Source organism: Watersipora subatra, chromosome 7 (genome assembly GCF_963576615.1).
Source record: "Watersipora subatra chromosome 7, tzWatSuba1.1, whole genome shotgun sequence".
Taxonomy (NCBI): domain Eukaryota; kingdom Metazoa; phylum Bryozoa; class Gymnolaemata; order Cheilostomatida; family Watersiporidae; genus Watersipora; species Watersipora subatra.
The window spans coordinates 164373-187109 of NC_088714.1; the positions used below are offsets into that span (position 1 = coordinate 164373).

The following is a 22737-nucleotide window of genomic DNA, read 5'->3' on the forward strand; positions in this document are numbered from 1 at the left end:
TCAGCATTAATAGCTGCACGTTTATCAGTGATAGCTTTCATGTGACGTGGGTGGTCTTCAATTGATGAACCTTCGTTCATAACTGTCCTAAAGTACCGTTTCTTTAAAAATAAATAATGTGCCAGTGTATCACGTTCAAAGTGAGCTCTAAGCTTGTTCCGTGCAACTCCTGCGTCTTCACATTTACTGATGAGATAAATAAGACTATCACCGACAGAAAGCACTATGGGAAAAAAGCTTCGCTTGACTTCTTTTTGTACTCGGCTTTAGCGGCAGCGTTAGCATCATCTTCCAGAGTAATGGTGCCCATCCACATATCCATATAAATTCTTAGCTATTAGTAGGTGTTTTAACATCCCTGTGGCATAGTTATAAGTGTTTAGCTCATCTATAGTCCAGCCTTTATCATCAATGCTTTTATATATTTAATATTTTATTTACATTTATTTTAATATATATTTATTTTATATTTAATAGCTTGACTGGGCCAGAACCTGTTGTTTATAACGTTCGAATATTCAGTTTATTGACACAAACTTTATTAGCTGAATTCATTTTGACAGTTGAGAACAAAAAGAAAGCTTTATACGAAAAAGCTATGGGTACCAATAAGCAACAAGCTTTCAGAAATCACAATGACAAAGCACTATTAAAACTATGAAACAGCTGTTATCGCAATAAAAGTGATATTTCAATCTTGTATGCAACGGAAGAGAGATAGTTAGTGTCATGGCAGACTACTAGTATAGAAACACAATATTCCACAGACACAAAGATTACTAGTATAGAAACACTTCATTCCATAAACTCAAAGATAAATCATATCTATATCACAGACAGGTTAAATACATGTATGTGTTTGATGATTCTAGTACTTGTGTAGGCAATACGTCTACAACATGTCTAATGGAATGTTTGTTAGCTTAACCAAGACTTGGTCACTTTTTCTTGTAACAACGCAGAGTCTAAGGAGGTAGGTATTTAGATAAAATGTTATTGGTAGCTACTATTTTCACTAACTATCATCTTGCATCAACAAATCACCACTATGTAAAAGGAGAAAGTGATTAATTTCAAACCATCAATATTATGATAGAGAGTAGAATTACAGATTCAAATTCTAGCACTAGTGATGGAGATCCAAAATGAGCAAACAAGGACATGTGAGCATGTAAAAACAGGGTCCTGAAGTTGTCAAGAATGTCCGACTCTAGTGATTCTTGTACTTGAGACTTGCGCCTCTTGCATCGTATGAAAGAAGAAGCTATATAACTCTAGAATATTGCCATGTATTCCACCTCCTTCTCATCTCTCATGTAACTGCAGCAATTCTATGCGTAATGGTAACTTATGTTTCCATCCAACCTACGCTAATCTTGATGCTGCCATAGCGAGTGGTGTCACATGAGAGAGGCAGCAATACGGAAAATTGAGCGCACGCGTAGCCAGCAATCCTTCACGGACCATTCACAGACTAAGTGGATTCAATTGAATCATGCAGAGGTAGCTTTAAGGGATACGAGATGATCGATGGCATCAACGAGGCTTGGCAGAACCATGTATGGTGGTGGACTAACCTTCATCTCATCTCCATCTCTATACTTGCCTGCAACATTTAACAATTATTTCTTTCAAAGGAAAAGTAGAACTAATGGAACCTGTACAGTAGAAGGCAGAGTTTTGTGTGAAGGTCACTAAACGAGATGACCGAGTCAAGGTTGACAACATGCGAAAGGAAGCTGCCCTTTCAAGGCTAATCTAGTTGCATTCTAATCATGCTCTTATTGTTTCCAACAAATTTATAAAAATGTTCTCAGCATGAGCGTATTTAGCCAATGTGAGATACGCGAAGCAAAAATAATCCAAAAAACACTACATCTGGGAGTCACTCACCAATCATTATTTTCTAAAAAGATTCTAAAACTAAATTTGCTTAAATTGGTTTGCAAAAATAGAAAAATTTTCAATTCAATTATTAGGGTTTATAACTACAGATAATAGTAAATTGATGGTATTTCTGTGGCTTGCCCGAAATTACTTTTTTCTGTCCTCTTTAGGTGGCTAAAGCTATAAAATTGTTGTAACAACATACCTATAATACTTGCTCGTTAACATTATCAATCTAGCTAGTGCTCTAAGCACAGAATGCCGCAACTTCCAACAAGCTAACAAATAAAAGTACCGTAAAACATTGACGCCACGGTGCTCTATTTCTGAACCCTTCTCCTATTATAGTGGCGGTCAAATGAAGGTGGCATTCAAATAGAGGCTGGCATTGTATTTTCAAATAGCTTGCCAGAATTTTGGGGAGATAAATTTAATCCTTCTGAGGGCAAAGCGATGTCCCCTATATTTTGCATTCTTCTTCGAGCAGAGTGATATCAAACCTTTTAGGTACAAAAAATATGCTAATTTACCTCCAACTTGTCATAACTCTAAATGTATGTATTGGAAGCATAGAATTATCTCTACCAGTTGATATCTAATGCTTGCCATTAACCTGCGATGATATTATCGCCTGTGCCCATCTTCGCAATTTGTTGGAGCTTCCAATTTTATTTCGTACTAAATTTGAAGACAAATTTTTATTTTGTAACTACCATAAAAACTCTAACTGAATGCCACCTATATTTGACTGCCATCATAGAAGAATGGTTAAAAATAGAGCACCATTTGGATATCAGCGAAGAGCGTATCGGCATCTTCATTATTCTCATGTATTTAGCACACCGACTGCCAAATTTGAATTTTGAGAGAAATTTTTGTTGATGTCATATAGCGAAAAATATGTCGTATGCCAAGGGCAAAAAAACATCGTGTTACACATCATAAGGCGAAAAAACCATGTAACAGGGTAATCGTAATCCGGGGGTGTATTGTAGATGTTTCTGGTAGCAGTTTCTGAGATCTCCCAGAAGTTTTCAAATAGAAAAACACGCTGTAAGGCATCGATCATGATAATGATACCTGCACCGACCATAGTAGTCACATCTGTGTCGATAATGACCATGTCTGACCATACGAAAGATTTTAACAATTGCTAACTCTAGATTGATAATCGCTCCACTATACGTAGAATAAGATGACAGTTGTACTATATGCAGTGCGAAACAAAAATACCGGCATGACATGCAGAAGAGAGAACAGTAAGGTCCCGTATAGCAGTGGTTCCCAACCTTTTTCTAACTACGTACCGGTCAAGGCTTGATAAATTTTATTGCGGACTGGGTGGCTGAAGTAAATAATAGTAATCTTCTGTGGATTCATATGGAACTTTATTAACAGATTGCTCCAACAATAAAACATATTATAAGGTTAATAATTTTACAGGTTTATAATTATACTAGCAGTTCTACTCGGCGTTGCTCTGGTAATAAAAAAATCTTTGGACAGAAAATTGATTTGTATTTAACATATAACAACACTTGTCATTCCAACTTTCAAACTACATATCATGAGAAAAGTGTTTTGTGTAGTTGAAATAATTTAAGAGAAAATAAAAACAACTGTAAAGGTTTTCAAACTTTGTCAAACAATTTTTAAACTTAATATCATGAAGAAAATGTTTCGTGCAAGTCAAATATATTTAAAAAAATAAAACGACTATCAAAAGGTAAATGTGAAATAATTAGCAAATAATAGCTAAATTAAGTCGGTTTTGCTACGATTACAATAACATATGATTCGGTAATAATACAATTAATATGAATTGAGAAAACAAAATAAAAATCCTGAATATGTAGAATTAATAATAACAATTCTTGCATAGAAGTGTATGTATAAAAAGGTTACTGCTCCACCAGAAGCTACCCATCAAAACTGAAAATGACAATACTAGTACCTCTCGATACCGGCACAAATGTCAAAATGAGATATTGTCTTATCTTTGTCTGACTGAACGGAGAGATCATGTTGAGGATTTTCCATGGGAGACAATATAATTGTCCGTGTGAGAAAAATTGGCCTTGACCACAGATATGGTAATTGAACCTTACGAAAAACATTTCTTAACAGGAGCATCGCAACGCGTGGCCGCATTGGTAAAATAATCAGCGTGAGCTATAGCCGAAATGACACACAGATCCACACACATACTTTGAGAAATATATATATAGATATAGGCTTACATTATAATGGTTTTACATTATTCGAACAGCAAAATACAAGTCAACTGCCTAATACATTCTAAGATCTTTTAAAACCCACGCCTTTGGCTTTTTCAAAATTAAAAAAAATATAGATTTAATTTTTTTAATTTAAAGACTGAACAGTAACTGTAGTATTAATACATTTAGTTTGTTTCTACAAGTCTTTTTACTTTTTCTTATCAATTTCACTTCTCTTATGGTTCATGATCACGGTAATTTTAAAAAAAGTTAAAGGGAGCTCTTACCTTCAATGTCAATTTACATCGGTTCTTTTCATGTGTTAGACAGCATTGTCTACTCTGCTAAGGAAAAATATAGCAAAATATTTGTGTAGGTAAAAGTAAAACAAAAAGATGGCTTTGCTATTCGTATTAGGAGCGGGTGTCTGACTGACCGCCCGTCGCCAGAGTTGGAGGTTAGTATAAAAGATAGCTTTCGACAAAACTAAAACTCGTGACATCAAGTTTGGTATATCGACACTCGGACGCCTACGCTAATAGATCGCCTTCAAGTATTTATGAATAATTGCTCGGCAACTTATTTTATGTGCTTTGTTGACACGTCTGTACGATCTCTAACGGTGAACTAGATTGCTAAGGTATTAGTACACATAGAGAGATCCCTACATGTACGTCGTTTTTGTTCTAGACTTGGATAATAAATAAAACAAACAACTAATTAATTCTTGTGCGGCCGGTACCGATTGATCCCAGACAGCATCAGTAGATTGTACCGGTCGGCAGCCCGGTGGTTTGAGACCACTGCCGTATAGTACAGTAAGGTCCTGTATAGTACAGTAAGATCCCGTACAGTACAGTGAGGCCTTGTATAGAACAGTAAGGCCCTGTAGAGTACAGCAAGGTCCTGTATAGTACAGTACAATCCCATACAGTACAGTGAGGCCCTGTAAAGTACAGTAAGGTTCTGTATAGTACAGTAAGGCCCTGTATAGTACATTAAGGCCCTGTATAGTACAGTAAGGCCCTGTATAGTACAGTAAGGCCCTATACAGTATGTCAGCAAACAGTTGTACCTGTCTGAACAAGGATTCCTCTCATTCCAATGCATTGAGCTCCTCCAACGTCATCTCGTACATCCTGCAGGTGAAATTCGCAAAAGATTTCATATTGCATCAACTCGAAACGAAACATGCTTGCATGTATACATGCTGCATACAAGTGAGTCGGTGAAAATGGTGCAATGAGCCTAACCTGCTAGCCCATTATACACAAGGAAAAGCAACTACTAAAGTAAAAAAATATTTGCTGCTAGAGACTAAATGACCTTGCATATATCTAACAACTAATCATGAAACGGAATAATTTCAGTCCAATAACATGATAAATTACCTTGCCAGTTAGACATTTTAAAGTCTGGAAGAGCTTCAATGTTGTGAAAGTCTCAAACTTCACTAGAAAAGAACTATGATAACAGGAGAACATTTACGAGCTCTTAACTGAACTCTTGAACCACAAAAGGGCTGAAATATTGGTTCAGGTAGGCAGACGGGTAAGCTCAGAAAACTTAAAATTAGCTAAGGAAATAACTCATAATTTTATTCTCAACATTAGGAGCTTGTTCATATAACATACAAACTTACACTAGACGTAAGCAGAAAAGTTACCTACTCACACCACGCAGATCTGTCACTTACTTACTCACACCACAGAGGTGTCACTTACTTATATCACAGAGGTGTCACTTACCCACACCACACAGAGGTGTCACTTATTCACTCACACCACACAGATGTGTCAACTACTGAGTGAAATCAGGCATAGATAGCACTCAGTCTTAACGTACTATTACAATATTTCTAAAATGGACTTTAGCAGAGGATAAGAATATAAAATGCCAAAACAGGAAGTAAACATACGTCTCCAATCATGACGCAGTCTTCCAGGGCTACATCTTCAAGGCTTTCTATGGACTTTTCAAAGAAGGTTTTGGAGGGTTTGCCAATGATCTTTGCAGATTTATCAGTAGAATATTCTAATGCTGACACAAAAGCACCTGGGAACAAATCGGATAATATATGATTCGATAGGAAAGCAATTGCAATGAGTTAAACTGTATTAGCCTTACAATAATGTCCTGATCGTCATCATAAATAGGAAGCTCAAGTTTGCTTGCATGCAGAGCGCCCTTAAACCTTGGGACGTACACAACAGTGAGGGAAAGAGCAATTTCTAATCTGACGTTTACAACTGCCGCAGTTCTCATGTCAATTCTTAAATGGGGTAGGCAATATGCATTCATTTATTCATACGCGTATCCATATATTTGGAGTTATCCCCGCATCCCCGATTACTGCGTCGACCACATTTTAATGATATGCAATTGACACAGTAATTACTCTATTGATGGTAGAGTAATAATCCGCAAACGAATTCAATAAACCGCTTTCAGCTTTTGGTTATCCTAGTCTACTAACAAAGTATTTATACAGATATACGGTATTTATACATGCCACACGTGTAGCACAATTGCATACCCTCTACACTTCGAGAGCGCAAAAGCACCCTATACAAAAATTATGTTTGTACAATTACTGGCAATGAAACAGGTATTGTGTTTAGATGCTAGGGATTAATCTTAAAATTTAATATTTGTGTGTGCGTTTTATTTAACCAATTAGTAGAAATATAACATGAAGTAAAAACTAAGATATAGTTACAATATTGATTAAATGAAAAAAATAATGGCATATAGTGGACCGGTCTTGATTAATCTAGGTTTAACAACTGGCTCCTAACATTTCTTTTAAAGCTATTAAAGGCTGAAATTTTTCGCAAGTCTATTGGATGACTATTGCATTGTGATGTAACTCTGTATTTAATTGCTTTTTGACCGAAAGCGGTGTAATATATATGGATAATGGGTAGATTGGTTTACAAAAATCTAGTATTTTACTGTAAAACTTTTTTACTTTATAAACCTTTAAATAAAATCTTGAATTAAGAGAATTTCATACTGATAAAGTTTATTAACAAGTAACACATAAAATTGAACATAAAAGAAGTGAGAAGTCAGCGGTGGTTTATCAAAGATGACGCCCATTAGACGCGTTTGTGATGTTAATTTTTTGTAAATAACAAAATGGAGCATTTCCCCATGACTCCAGACAGTAACTAATTTTAGAGTTGATAAATGTGTTCTATATTAGTTTTATAACACTTCTGGGTAAAAATTTGAAACATTTACTTATCAGACTCAACATGGATCTGATTTGTTTATTTAGCTTATCGATGGAGTGCATCCCATACCTGGTATCTGTCCAGATGAATTCCTAAGGATTTGATCAAAGATGTCTCTTGAAGCTCCCAATAAGTAATTTAATTGCTTTTCTAAATTAATTTTGATAATTTCTCATTACAATGTACACAGTTTTGTCCATGTTTTCAGATAATTTATTTGTATTACACCGTTGTTCAATTGTTTTTAGTTAGTTATCAACTATATCTATGTCATCATTTAAATTGTTAGACTCCAAAAATAAATTTGTATCGTCAGCATACAGAATAGGTTTTAAATGATTAGTAGATGACACAAGATCATTAATATATATCAATAATAAATTCTCAAAGTATGTCTGTCTGTCATTCCGACTATAGCTATTAAAATCTTGATATTGAAACTCTGCATTATGATGGGATTTGAACTCACGATCAATGCATCGACAAGTTTCTTATCCGGATGCTCTACTACTGAGCTACAATGGCATAGCGTGGAACAGTGGCAGAGATGGTAGAGTGGTAGCCCGGCGTTACCCGGCCGACGCCCGGTAGCACAGCTAGTCAATAATAAATTTGAACCCAGGATAGAAGCCTGAGGAAGGCCACAATCTATACTTGAAATGCTAGAATTATAGTTTTCTATAGATGTTACTTATTTTCTATATTCCAAGTAGTTTTTAATCCAGTGAATGGAAGACGATGAAAAGTGCAATGGCTTCAATTTGTGAATGACTATATTGTGCTCAATAGTGTCAAATGCCTTACTAGAATAACGAAATATCCTTAGTATGGCTTTGCTGAGGTTCATTGCAGATCAAACATTATTTGTAAGCTCCATACTGATAGGTCAACTGACCAATGCTGCAATTTTTTTTTTAAACTAAATATTTACATATTAGCAACTTTCTGAAAATTTTTACTAAAAACTGGCATTATAGATAATGGTCTTTAATTTGATAAAAGCTTTGGTGAACCCTTTTTAAAAATAAGTTTTACTCTTGCTATCTTAAAGCACATAAATTACATAATTTTTTTATTGTATATTTCATTACATCAGAGTCTTGGCTTTCGAATGAGCTATTGTTTGCCATGGTGAGACAGACATTGGTTGGTGTTTACAGGATTTCCCCAGAGCTCTACCGCGAAAATTTTTACTGGCATAGTCTCGAATATTGTGACGTCACAATTCTCATATTCGTTGTTGTGTGCTCTTACCGCTTATTTATCAACTACGAAAGTGACGATAATGACGCTGGTGGCAGGCGAAGGTAGGACAACTCCAGAGAACGAATGAAAATGACAAAGGAATCAGTGTCATTAGCTCTCCATGTACAGATTATTTCTATGATAAGTACCTCAGACTCCAAGAACCATACTATATTTTCCCGATGATATTATGCACTAGCTCTTTATTTTTAATGCGATGTTAAGGGTGCCGACTGAGACTAATTAATTTCAAGCATTGCGTGATCTCGCGAAAGTGCGATTGACATTTAGTCCTAGGGCCACGCAACCCGCAGGTCATAATTTAATCAATGTGATTTCATTACCTTTATCAACGACAATACATTTATTGAAGCATAATTAATTATCCCAGAACATGTGTTTGTATTGGTCAGGCATTAGCACGGGCATTGTTGATTATCTAGAATCTTAGTTTATTATTAGCGCTCTCCGGGTTTAACAGCACCGATTGTCACAGAAAAACGCAGCCTCAATGGCAGCGAAAGGGATCGACGACCAAAGGCTAAATGAGAATTATGACGCCACATTTTGAGTACTTGAACCAAGTGTTTTTTGCAGGACGTACTTTTGACACCCGTTTTTCATTGTTCTATTATTCTTTGTGTATTGAACATAGGCTCATTCGAAAGCCAAGACTCTGATGTATCGAAATATATAATAAAAAAATTATGTAATTTATGTGCTTTAAGGCTATCAGGAAATATACCTAATTGTGAGCTAGTATTTACAATATGAGCTAGAGGATAAACGAAAGCAGGTGCTGCAATTTTCACTGGCTTTACTGGAATTAAATCTAATACGGGAGCTTTATTTGCATTCAGCTTTCTCAACAAACCTTCAAAAATAATTTTCATTGAAATTGCTAAACTGAAATTGTAAGCCTGTTTTCTACAAAAATGTTATACATTGAGGTCTGTACTTTGCTTGGAACTTTTACGAAAGGCTGTCTTGTAGCAGTTTGAAAAGTAAAACTTAAACATGTTAGTTAATTTTTAAGCTTCATGGCCTTATGATTATATAGACCAACATAATGTAGGCATTGAAAGTAGAGGCAAAAGTGTGATAAGAGTTTAGTAAGCTAGCCAAACAACCTGGGCCAAGGGAAAGGCCAGTTTCTCGCTGGAAGTAACGGCTCTTGTTCAACCCGATCAGCTGAGCCCCAGATTGCAAGCAGTTGAAGGCCTCCGTCAATTTGTCATAGTGAAACATGGATGGAGCAAGACCAATAACTACAGCATTTGGGTTGCTCGTGTCAATATCTGCAACGAAAAGTGAGCACTTGTGTCTGTCTTTAGCTGGTTGACAGCGCTTGTGTCTGTATTAGGCAGGTTGAGAAAGCTACTATCTGAGAAGAACCTTAGACTACCATAAAACCTCTATTTGAGCGCAACCTTTATTTGAATGCCACTGTTCATAGAATGCTACTACCGTAAGTACTTATGCTCAAGCCACGCGGCTTGTCGTTGGGCGCGGCTTCTGGTTCAAGGTCATAGGCAGCGGCTAAAGCCAAGTTTTTAAAAATTACAAGAGGCTCGGAGCGGTTTCTCGATAAATGTGGTCTCTGCTCAGTTCCGCGCTACAACCATAAAATCGCAGTCATGATACACTTTTATGTACGGGTTTTGGCAACCTACTCGTTTATTTTCAAGGTCATGTTTATGGAATACTTTAGACTAAAGAAAAATTTATCGCTCATGTTTAACTCTCCACAGACATAGGTTATTAACACCGTTTCATTCTTGACAGGCATCTTTCCATAAACGTGAAGCCCTCTAACAACGCCATAAAAATCTAGCTGAGACATGGCAAGTAAGTTCTTGATGCAAGGGTTTAGAAACGTAATTCGAGCTTGGAAGTAAAAGAAAATTCTTTTCACATGTACTGGTGGTGCCTGTTTTCTTATTCAAGAGGACGGGAGTACAACGAAACCCGTCTCAACACTCTCGCTCCCGAAGGGGGGTCAAGGACGTCAAAACCTCAGTCATTAGCCGCGGTCTGTGGGCATATGCGGCTTGTTGGAGGATTATTTTTTCTTTCGTGAGTCATCTGTTTTTGAGCACAAGCCGCACGGCTTGTGCTCAAAAACAGGACTTACAGTATACAAAAAAGGCTGAAGAATACAGCGCCACCTCTATTAAACCCACTCTCTATCACTCATTATACTTGATCTTAACAAACTCATAGGTAATAGAAAGTTTTCAGTAGAAAATGTCCACAAAATGGTACAAGACAAGCAAATTTCTCTATTAGATCTGTCTGCACCTAATCCTACATTTCGAAAGCTATAAACTGAAAACCACATTGCTTCACTTTTAAAGGTTGACTTGCAACAAAATTCACATTACCGTTATTTGATATGAAAAGATTCACCATGTCTTTCTCTGTTGTGTTGTAGGTGCAAATATGTGGAAAGGTGACTACAAGCTCTTAAAAGCTCAAAAATGAACAGAAAATCGCAGCCACACGAGACCGCAGTAGTTTGGATTCCCTTTCTAAATGGCTCAAATGTGATGTAGTTGTGAGAGATGGTTTCTGTTTACACTTTCTTGCAACCTTATTCGTCGAAATATTTTCACAAATATACTTCACGCATTCAATAAAACTATGTCTATTGCTCTTACGCGTCTGTTTTATCGTCATCGTAATGCTGTCACTTTTAGCAGTGATATCTTATAACTTACCATAAAAATTTGTTTATTTTTTTAGCCTTAGCTTGAAGGAGTACATATCATTGTCTGATAATCATGACGAGCCTGTTGGTCAATTGTGATAACCGAAAAGTGCTGCAGAAATTATTTGCGAAGTATTGAGTCACGTGATCAGATAACGACTTGCCGATTAGACCAAACCGAAACAAAACAGTAAAGTAGCGAGCATCTATATTTGATACGGGGTTTTCGGTAAAACCCGAAGTGTTTGTCATAAACTAGTACTACGATAAGTTTTATATTGAGCTTTGTATTGGCTTTTCAATTCACGTGAGAACATACGTGACAAGACGATAACCAAATTTCGTGTCTATGTCCTCGAAATAAAGAGGTTCCCATCTACGGCGACTTTTCGTTTTTGAGCTTTGGAGAGCTTGTAATCACATTTCCACATATTTGGCACTTACAACACAACAGAGTAAGACATGGTGAATCTTTTGATACCAAATAACTGTAATGTGAATTTTGTTGCAAGTCAACCTTTAAGATTTGTCAAATAAACTGAAAAACTAAAAAACCATATCTTGTGATTCACACCTCCCTTATCAATTATAAAATTGGAGAAATTCTGAACAGTTTGGTTTGTTGCATGTGTGGATCTCTCTATTTTAACTAAACAATTCAAAATAATATGATAATGAGCCGGAGAAACTCAACAACAGCAGTCGCAATATTCACTTGACAGGAAATGAGACACCCAGTTGTGAAATTCGCTTGTTAATGTTTTTACTCCACCAAATTTTCCGAGCCTATGGAAACCAGCTGTACGTGTTGCATACACAGCGCTGCTACTTTCAGCACTGATACAGGGCGTTCGAAGCTAGTGTAATATTCACTACTGATGTCTACGATATTCGTAACTAAACCAATGAGTCACCAACATTTTCTGCTCACGTATGTTATAACACTGCTCAGGCTTGTAAATTTGTTCCAAAATGGTGCCAGGGACATCTAGCATGACACCTTTGCCGCGAGAGTATTACACGATGAAACAACAAAAAGGGATTCTTCTCTGCACAAAGTGGAAACTAAGAAAACATTGAGAGCTGTTGCTGAAGAATTGTTGGAAAAAGTGACATAGGAGATGGATTTTTATTAGAGGTTGACTTGCAACAAAATTTACATTACAGTTATTTGGTATCAAAAGATTCACCATGTCTTACTCTGCTGTGTTGTAGGTGCAAAATATGTGGAAATGTGATTACAAACTCAAAAACGAACAATTGCCGCCATCACGAAACTGCCGTAGATTAGAATCTCTTTCCAAAACGGCTCAAATGGGACGTAATTGAACAAGATGGCTTTTGTTTACACTTTCATGCAACCTCATTCTTCAAAATATTTTCACAAATATATTTCTTGCATTCAATAAAACCATGTCTATTGTTCTTACTCGTCTGTTTCATCATCATCATTGTAATGCTGTCATTTTGAGCACTGATATCTCAAAACCTACCGTAAAAATTCGTTTAAGTTTTTAACCTTAGCTCAAGGGAGTGCATATCATCCTCTGATAAACATGACAAGCCTGTTGGTCACCTGTGATAATCGAAAAATGCTACAGAAATTATTCACGCTGTTTGGCAGGAAGTATGGGTCATATGATCAGATTGCGACTAAACGATTAGACCAAGCCGAAACAAAACTGTAAACTATCGAACATCTATATTTGGTAAGGACTCTTCGGTAAAACCCGAAGAGTGTTTGTCATAAACTAGTGCTACGAGAAGTTTTATATTGAGCCTTTTATTGGCCTTTCAATTCACGTGAGAACATCCCGTGTCAAAACAATAACCAAATGGATTAACTACGTCAGAGAAATAAACTGATTCCGATCTACGGCAGTTTTGTGAAGGTGACGATTAACTATTCGTTTTTGAGCTTTTAAGAGAGCTTGTAATCACATTTCCACATATTTTGCACCTACAACACAGCACAGTAAGACATGGTGAATCTTTTGATACCAAATAACTAAATGTGAATTTTGTTGCAAGTCAACCTTTAAGGAATAAAAATCTATTATTGGTTTATTGAAAAGTGAAATGAGAGGTTTATAATTCCCTTGTCAGTGGGTGTCAAAAGGTGTCCACTTATCACACTGAAAATTTTACCTGCCTCATTAAGGTGTCTGATATATTCAAACTAAAAATGATTCCTCATTCATCGGATGTGTGAGAAATGTGTAAACTCATATTATATTCAAATTTGCCTCTTCCTGATCTGATCAAAAAGATCTAAATAATATATAAATAAAAAAACTACTGCCTTGCATTTGGTCTAGTCAGCTATAAATTCAAAAAAATAAAATGAAATGCCTCCATCTCTGATGGCCAACTTTGGCTTCAACTGACACAGATCTAATGAGTAAGTTAAAGCTGTAAATTTTGCTTGCCTAATAGAGGCTCGGTTACATCGATAGCAGTTAATACTTTCGTTGTTTCTGTAATTGTTGCCATGGTTTCAAGGCTGGTTCACACTATATCGCCGTTGGTCAGCATTTTTCTTTCGGAGTCCATTGTCGATTATGTGAACCGTGAATCGATGTGCATATAGCATTATATAGTATTATATATACATGTACAATTTTCATGACATTCTAGTTTATAGATCATCAGACATGTTGACAAAACAGAGAATAGGTAGCCTCGCAGTTGTTCATCTATATTTCTCAAAGTTTGTGTATATGTATGTGTGTCTCTCCGGCTATAGCTATTAAAATCTTAGAATAAAAAAATCTTACCGAAGAAGATTTGATCTCAGACCCTCCCCTTCACCAGTCCAACGTTGTACCGATTCAGCCACAGAGATTGATTTGTTCGCTAGCCGATACATGTCGCTATATGGGAGCAAATACCCAATGGCTTTGCGCACTATGCAGGGTGATTGTGTTACGGAGACGAATAGCTCTCCTTATAAGCTTAATCAAATTTTCTATTGGCAATGTGTCAGGCTAATAGCAAGTGGCAGGAAACTCTCATCACTTCTCATTGTTTATAAGCTGACTTTTAATACCCAGGCAACGCCGGGTAGCACAGCCGGTTAATACTTAAAGGCGATTGATTGTTGCAGGTGTTACAGCATTGGTCTACCAATCTGAATGTTACAAGTTATAAGTTTTGCCGAATCTTATCTTTTATCCTAACCTTGACCCCTGGATACAGGTCGAAACCACTCTTTTTTTAGTAAAAATATATTTTCACTTTGCTAATATATGTTTTGCTAACATATTTGTTAATAGTTTTTCTTTACAGAATATATTTTGCTGTCTAGAAAAACAAAATCATTATAAATGAACGTCGAAGGTGTGCGCTTCCAATCAACTTATTGTAAAATTACCACAATCATGGTATATAAAACCAGTGAAATTGATCAGAAAATGGAGAAGTTGTTGGGGCAAACCGATAATACTGCAGTTACAGTACAGCCAACAAAATAAAAAGTTGAGTGTAGTTTTTCCTTTTTGTATGTCCAAAGGAGTGAGTATGGAAAGATCTTGGAACAGATTAGGCAATTTATATGTACTTTACTTTTCATATAATTCTAATTACCTATAACGTAAACGATCCTGGAACGAAAGATTTACGTTGTAGGAGCGTCTACTGTATAGGCAACATTAGCATTGCTTTGCCCACAAAAGGGTTAAATTTAGCTTCCAAAAATTCTGACAAGCTAGTCGAAAAATACAGTGCCACCCTCTATTCAAACCTTTAATAGAACGCTACCATAAGGGAGGAGTTGAAAAATTGAGCGCCATAGCATCCCAATTGGGGGTTTTACGGTGACAACTGCCAAAAACCTTTTAAAGTTTTTCAGAAGTCAACCCCTCCTGTTCTTGTTTCGTTTTAGACAAAACTTACATAATAACAAGTAGGGACCATTATATGAGGTCATCCCAGTAATATTCTGAATATATTGCTTAGTTAACTGACTAAGGAAACCCAACAAATACATATATTGCTAGATACTTTCAAACTCTGATAATACCTCCAATCCTATATTCCTATATCTGAGAAATGAGTCAATAATATATTTTAAAAATGAGCTTGATAAGCATGACTTTTTCAAAGAATGTGTTGGTTTGTAGGAACAAGCACTCCACAGCGTGCGTGAAGAGAGATGGTGTGTTTTGTAGAGAGGCTATGGGCAGACAACTCCCTTACCTTTAAAATCTTGCATAGCATCCTCTTCGAGGAATAACATTGGCCTCAAACTCTTTTCTAGAAGGTAGTCATGTGTGGCTGAGAGTGAGCTAAAGATTTCATTGGCCGGCACATCGAGACCTAACCTTGTTAACCTACTGCGTAATGCAGAGGAAGATTCTTTGCTTGTGTTTGTAACAAACTTATAGGCAAAGCCAGCAGCCCTTAGTCTACAAAGCCACGGACGCAAGTTGTTAATGCCTGTTAGAGTTAACCAAAACTTTAAACCATAACTGTCACGTACAACTGTTATCGTAGTTTCTAGGTAAATCAGCCACGCTGATTCCGATTTTGTACTCCAAATAAAGATTGGTCCGCTAACCTTCAAAGTCATTTAAGCTTTTTTAAAGCGTTTCAATATCCGTTTCAAAAACAACACAATCGGCATTACAAGCTCCGCCCATAAATATGTGACGAAACCTAGCTTTTTCAGGAATGGAAGTTAGGAATGTTTAGTCCGATTTAGAAGAATAGAGACGGGTGTCTTAAAACCCATTATTATCTAAATCCAGCCTGTAAAATAATCACAGTTTTTTATGAAAGGTATATAAACTATTTAAAATTGCTCGTAGCTTGTTACATGATGTTTAAATAGGCTGGATGCCGAGAAAAGTGAGCTCAAAAAGCGCGGTTTTATCACAAGCAGGCGTTGTTATCACGCTTTTTTAAATATGCAATGTTAAATAGCTAATCTACCTTTCAGAAAAGACTGAGATTATTTTGAACGCTGAATTTAGATATTAATGGATTTTAAAACACCCATCTCTATTATTCTAAATCGGTCTAAACATCCCTACGTAATTTCTGTTCCTAAAAAGCTAGGTTACGTCACGTATTTATGGGCGGAGCTTGTTGTGCCGATCGTGTTGTTTTCGAGACCGATATTAAACCACTGTAAAAAAGCCTTCATTACTCTGAAAGTTAGTGGACTAATCTTTATTTTGAGTACAAAATCGGAATCAGTGTGTCTGACTTACTTAGTAAATACGATAAAAGTTGTACGTGACAGTTATGGTTTAAAGGTTGACTTGCAACAAAATTCACATTACAGTTATTTGATATGAAAAGATTCACCATGTCTTACTCTGTTATGTTGTAGGTGCAGAATATGTGAAAATGTGATTACAAGCTCTTAAAAGCTCAAAAATGAAAAGCCACCGAAGAATGAAATCAATTTATTTCTCTGACGTATTCATTACATTTGGTTATTGTTTTGTCACGTGATGTTCTCACGTGAATTGAGAGGCCAATAAAAGGCCGAATATAAAACTTCTCGTAGTACTAGTTTATGACAAACACTTCGGGTTTTACCGAAGACCCCGTATCAAATATAGATACTCGCTACTTTAAAGTTTTGTTTCGGCTTGATCTAATCTTCAAGTCGTAATCTGATTATGTGACCCATACTTCGTGATTAATTTCTGCAGCATTTTTCGATTATCACAGGTGACCAACAGGCTCGTCATGTTTATCAGACAATGATATGCACTCATTCGAGCTAAGGTTAAAAATTAAACGAATTTTTACAGTAGGTTATAGAATATCAGTGCTGAAAGCGACAGCAATACAATGACGATAAAATAGACGCGTAAGAACAATAGACATGGTTTTATTGAATGCGTGAAGTATATTTGTGAAAATATTTCGACGAATAAGGTTGCTTGAAAGTGTACACAGAAACCATCCTTCTACAACTACGTCACACACATTTGAGCCGTTTTGAAAGAAGAATCCAAGCTACGGCGGGCTCATGTGGCTGCGATTAACTGCTTGTTTTTTTAGCTTTTAAGAGCTTGTAATCACATTTCCACATATTTTGCAACTACAACACAACAGAGCAAGACATGGTGAATCTTTTGATACCAAATAACTGTAATGTGAATTTTGTTGCAAGTCAACCTTTAAGGTTTTCATGAGCTGAATTTATAAGATGGTGCAGCTATTTTCTTGGACTTTATTTCTCCATGTACTTTATATGATACATATGGACAGTCCATATAAACAGTCCATATATGCAGTAGATAAAAACAGTACACATATACAGTGCATATATACAGTACATATAAACAGTGCATAGAAACAGTACATATATACAGTACATATAAACAGTACATATAAACAGTGCATATATACAGAACATATAAACAGTACATATATACAGTACATATATACAGTCCATATAAACAGTACATATATACAGTACTTATATACAGTACATATAGACAGTGCGTATATACAGTACATATATACAGTACATATATGCAGTCCACATATACAGTGCATATAAACAGTACATATAAACAGTCCATATATACAGTACATATAAACAGTCCATATATACAGTACATATAAACAGTACATATATACAGTGCATATATACAGTCCATAAATACAGTAAATATAGACAGTACATATATACAGTACATATAAACAGTCCATATATACAGTACATATATACAGTACATATAAACAGTCCATATATACAGTACATATAAACAGTGCATATAGACAGTGCGTATGAAGGTACATAGTCAACATCATGCCTAGTCTCATAGCAGAGAAAAGCAATAGTACATACGCATAAACTGATAATTACGTGATATGAATCTATGAATAAGAAACTTTATCAACAACCTGTCTTTAAATGGAAGACAGAGAGAAGATACACTCAAAGGTCTCAATCAGACCATGTTAACTCATCTTCTGAGGACTCTAGAAATGGGAGGATCCCTGTTAACAATTATCCTAAAGGAATGACACAAGTTTACAAACTTTATATGGTAGTAAATTTGTGCATACTCTGACTAGTCAATACTGAATATATCTGTCGTTCTATGTCTGACCTTTAGATGACCTCCACATGATGATATATTCAAATGTTATTGACTAGCCATCTAGACAGCTACCTATAGAATACTTGGCACATAGCAGCATTGGACTGCTGTAAAAGAATGACAGACGCGCTTACGTTACACTTGTTTAAACAAGTCTGACTATAGCAAACTAAAAAATAAGCACTAGTAAGCTTGAGGAGTTTCCAAATAGATTTCATAAAATATTGATCTAATTGGGACTAAATAAAAATTAGAGAGTGATCAGTACATTTACTCTATAAGTAGGACAAGTTTTAATAAGTGTACAACTTTAACAAGTGGGTATAGCGGTAATAATATATTATTAATTTTCAAAATTTGAGTATAGTTTCTAAGAGTTTTTACACAAGAATAGACTCTTCTGTCAAATCTTTTTTCAAAGCAGAACTGACCAGTAGGTATTAAAATAAAACTTGGCTTACTTTGTGAGAGCCTGCTTCACCCCTCTGATCAGAGTATTCTCTACATGAACTGTGCCTGACAGGTCAATGAGTATAGCTTTTGGCAGAGAGTGCTTCATCCTGTCCCATCTATTAAAAAGAAATATAGGCTACATGAATATTGATTTTCAAGCTAAATGGTTAAAAGTAATTGGAATGGAGGCATTTACATTAGAATGCAATTACAGGTTTAAGCAAAATGACTTGTACATGGTAAAGAGGTTAAGCGAGAACTTTTTGGGCATATATGAGCTGAAGTGGACACTGCAAAAGCCCGCTTGAATCTGTTAAGGAGTTCAAAGAAGTTCCTAATGACCTAGGCATTGTTCCAAGGTTACTTAATGATCAGCTGAGAGTATTTTATCATTACATCTATTAAAATCGATATCTATTAATAATCATATTTTATTTTTATATTATTTTGATGTTGGAGGAACAAAAAACCAGTTTTGGAGACTAAAACACTCACAATGCAAACTCTAAGCTGTGATATAAGGTCATTTTTTGTTTGTCATACATTAGACGTATGACATACATTTCACATGCCGAAAATTTGCCATTATGCCAATGCAAGACAAGCGCTTCCATTGACTGCTGTTCTAATAAACTTTTTTATTTCATCGCATTTGTTTTGGTTACAAGATATGGCAGATAATTACAATGCAAGGTTGAAAGAGATTCCACAAATAGCAAAACGTCTGCGCCGCATATATAGGTCATGCATTAATCTTCAAGTGGTAGTTATAGAATTACACGAATCGGCTTGTGCATATATCTTGTAGGGTGCGGCAGCACGAGTGTCTTCCTTCATACAAACATGAAATTAAAAAAATTGTCCCTCAAAATTGGCTATTTTCGGAAGTCTTTGAGTTAAAACCTATGAACACACGCTGATTTCATAAATGATAAAGACTTTGAATAGGCAATTTTTAGATAATCCAGTTACACGTATAAAAGGAACTATTTTCATATAACTATATAGCGTGGCTGCTGTTTCTGGTCAATATTCTGCAAAGATCTCAAATCGTTCTGTTAATTTTTATGGCTCGAAAATGTTAAAACCATGGTATTTTATTGAGATTAAACAAAAATATTATTCGAATTGGGTGGGCTTTATAGACAAACATTGGTAAGAAGACAAACAGAGGTTAGACTAAACAATCAGGATTCACTTAACAATTGCCAGATTACTATCCGATATTCCTGAAATTATTTTCTTAGCCTACAATATTCATCATACACTGTTTGATCAATTGTTCGTATTCAACCGAGCATGCAGTTTTTTTAAAACAGCCACCAACATTTTCGAAAAGCCTTGTGTAAATAAGAACTGACAATCGTGGGTCGGTTTTGGATCTGACTTTACAATAAAGCTTGGAATTCCTGAAACCAGCTGTTTAACCCTTTCACGACAGAGTATAGACAGCCACAAGTACTACAAATGTGATGCTATTTATCAGCACAATTTGTATTATGGACATTGCTGCAAAAACCTGCTACCCTAGGACACTTATGTATTCGCCTCATCTAACTTTCGCGTTTTCGCGGAGTCACCCTCTCGCAAAAATTCCATGAGCGAAACTAAACTATCATAACGAACGAGCGAAAACGCGGAATTAAATAGCTTTGTTCATTGATAGTCCAAGAAACAAATGGCAACATGCGATCAAATTGCATTATCGATCTCGCCAACACAATTCTACCTGCGGTTCACAATTACAAACTAGTCCAAATTTGAAAAAAAATTTTCTCCCCGGTGAACCGAACCTGAGGAATATAATTATGTTTGTTCCGATGCATTTAATTTCACATCCCTATATTTTCGCACTCATCAAAGCTGCGAAATTAAGTTGCAGCAAAGTTTTACTCTGTATGCTACTCACGAAACTAAATACTAGCGAAATATAAGTGTCTTAGGGTATGTCGTACCTCCAATTAGTATAAATATGCTTATAAAATCCTTTATAGCCTGATATATGGTGCGTGCAGTTAACACTATAAGATCTTATGATCTGAGTTCCAATTAGTTGGAGCTAATAAAAAAATTTTAATTTGCTAAATTCAAATGAATTTTTAGATTTTATCAATATATTAAACAATGTTGTGTAAACATTCATTGGACTTATTCATATTTGCTACATTTTACAGAAGAAACTGGCTTTTATGTATAATAGAAGTTGACTTATGAGCCTCTACTCACAAGTCCAAGTCACATACCGGCCATGAGTTATCAAATGGTTAGCTACAAATCTGCAAATTTATAGGCTAAGTAATAATAATCTGTCAAATGTTAAAAATAAATATATAAAAACAAGCGACATAAACCATAATGTCTATAACACCTGGAGAAACCAAAATATAAGCATTTGGGTAAATCTATTTAGCATCGATAGGTAATAGGTACTTGGCTTCACTCCGGCTCCTTCACTCACTTCGCCTTCTTCTCGGCTTCCAATTTCCTTCAGTCTTTCAAACTTGAAATTGTCTGTACTGCTAAACCAGTTGATATCAGCATTAAAGCAAACTTCTTAGCATTACGAGTATTTTTGTCTATTTAGAAATTTTCACGGAAAAGATGACAGAATTTTTTGAACAAACACTGTTTACCCATTTGTACTAAGCACTAAGAATAGCTTTATAATAGTAGTACATGTATACAATGCCATTTTTATTTTTGTTGATAAATTGTGGCCGCAATACAAAATTATAAATAATTAAAAGGATTTTAACAAGGTCTATTCAAATCTAACCAGTCAAGATTCATTCTAAGGCACACTATCAACCGATGCTGTCGGGATCCGTCTCGAAAGGATTACTAAATAAAAAATCACTTCGTATGTAGCTCTTGACATCTTTGTTGACTTCCTATAATACATAGTGGCAACAAACAGCAGCTTAAAGCTGCAGCCATGTTTGTTTTTCTAGAACAAAAATGTCATATATTTGTAGTTCAGGCAGTATACAGAAGTTTGAATTGCACTGTTTATGGTAGCAAATAGTTTTATTAAGTTTATATGTGAGCCAGCAATTCACTATGAGAGAGCTATGGAAACTTCGTGGAAATGGTTAGTTCAGTAAATAATTTTCCTAAACCGATCTCAAAGCAAAACAAGTTTTAAGTGCTATGACTCAGTTCCATTCAATTGAATTCGAGTAAAACAGGCAACTATCTAGTTCGTGTTAGCCAGGCTTGCTTTCCAGTGGTTCTAAACTCTTTTTGCACACTTCAATTGTTTTGTTTGCAAGTTAACTTTCAAGCAACCAGAAACTAAAGGAAAAATATCATTGTCTGTTTTCTCATAATACAAACTATAACGCAACATGTACGATTGAGTGTAAGCAAAACAATTATGAACTAGGAATGTTATACTTCTGATATTGTTTGTTATCGTTGACCTTATTTGGGTACTTGACTAACTATTTGGTTTCTGTGTTTATAGACTACACTACGGCGACCATCTACCGCATAATCGATGCAAACTTTACCTAATCAGATGTGAGTCATCGATACAATTTTTAAGCTGACGCATATAATATATATGACGCAATAGTAAGTATTTCAAAAATACGATGTTTATGAATATCCCTAATTTAGTCTGCGCGTGGACGATATGACAATTACAGCAAAAGTTTCTAAATATCCTTATATGGTGTCTTTCAATTACCGGAAGTTTACTTGTGCATGCCGCCTCGAGTATCGCCTGCCTGATTACCAATAGCCTTCAGACCTCCACACTATGTCAGTAAGGATAATGTTGTACATAGAGCTGCGTAGCCAAAATAGGGTCGTAAGGGTATTTAAAAAAACCATCGCGATAAAAATAAAACACTTCAAATAAAAGAATTTAGAGCAAAAAAATAAAATTTTGCCTACAAAATTTGTAAATA

General features: G+C 35.6%; 1 protein-coding gene across 7 annotated transcripts; it reads right to left on the minus strand.

The window, feature by feature from the left end:
• Positions 1-776: 776 nt before the first annotated feature.
• LOC137399438 (haloacid dehalogenase-like hydrolase domain-containing protein 2) lies at positions 777-22549 on the minus strand. Of its 7 annotated transcripts, none has more exons than XM_068085546.1 (8): positions 22515-22549; positions 21282-21339; positions 18832-18939; positions 15498-15706; positions 9721-9888; positions 6025-6161; positions 5182-5245; positions 777-1606 (listed from the first exon to the last, which is right to left on the minus strand). In XM_068085546.1, exons 3-8 carry the CDS (start codon positions 18927-18929, stop codon positions 1494-1496), a joined length of 789 nt encoding a protein of 262 aa, XP_067941647.1. In that variant the 5' UTR covers positions 18930-18939; positions 21282-21339; positions 22515-22549; the 3' UTR covers positions 777-1493. The 7 variants fall into 7 exon arrangements, with proteins under 7 accessions (XP_067941647.1, XP_067941643.1, XP_067941644.1 ...); XM_068085542.1 differs by having other exon boundaries at positions 21254-21339; XM_068085543.1 differs by having other exon boundaries at positions 21254-21342.
• Between the last annotated feature and the right edge of the window lie 188 nt (positions 22550-22737).

Coding starts and splice junctions, on each gene's coding strand:
- LOC137399438 (XM_068085546.1), bottom strand. CDS start 18,929: ATGAAGCACTCTCTGCCAAAAGCTATACTCATTGACCTGTCAGGCACA. Junction 6,162..9,720: donor TGGCCTTTCCCTTGGCCCAG/GTTGTTTGGCTA, acceptor ATTTGTTCCCAG/GTGCTTTTGTGTCAGCATTA. Junction 5,246..6,024: donor ACTGCGTCATGATTGGAGAC/GTATGTTTACTT, acceptor TTTCACCTGCAG/GATGTACGAGATGACGTTGG.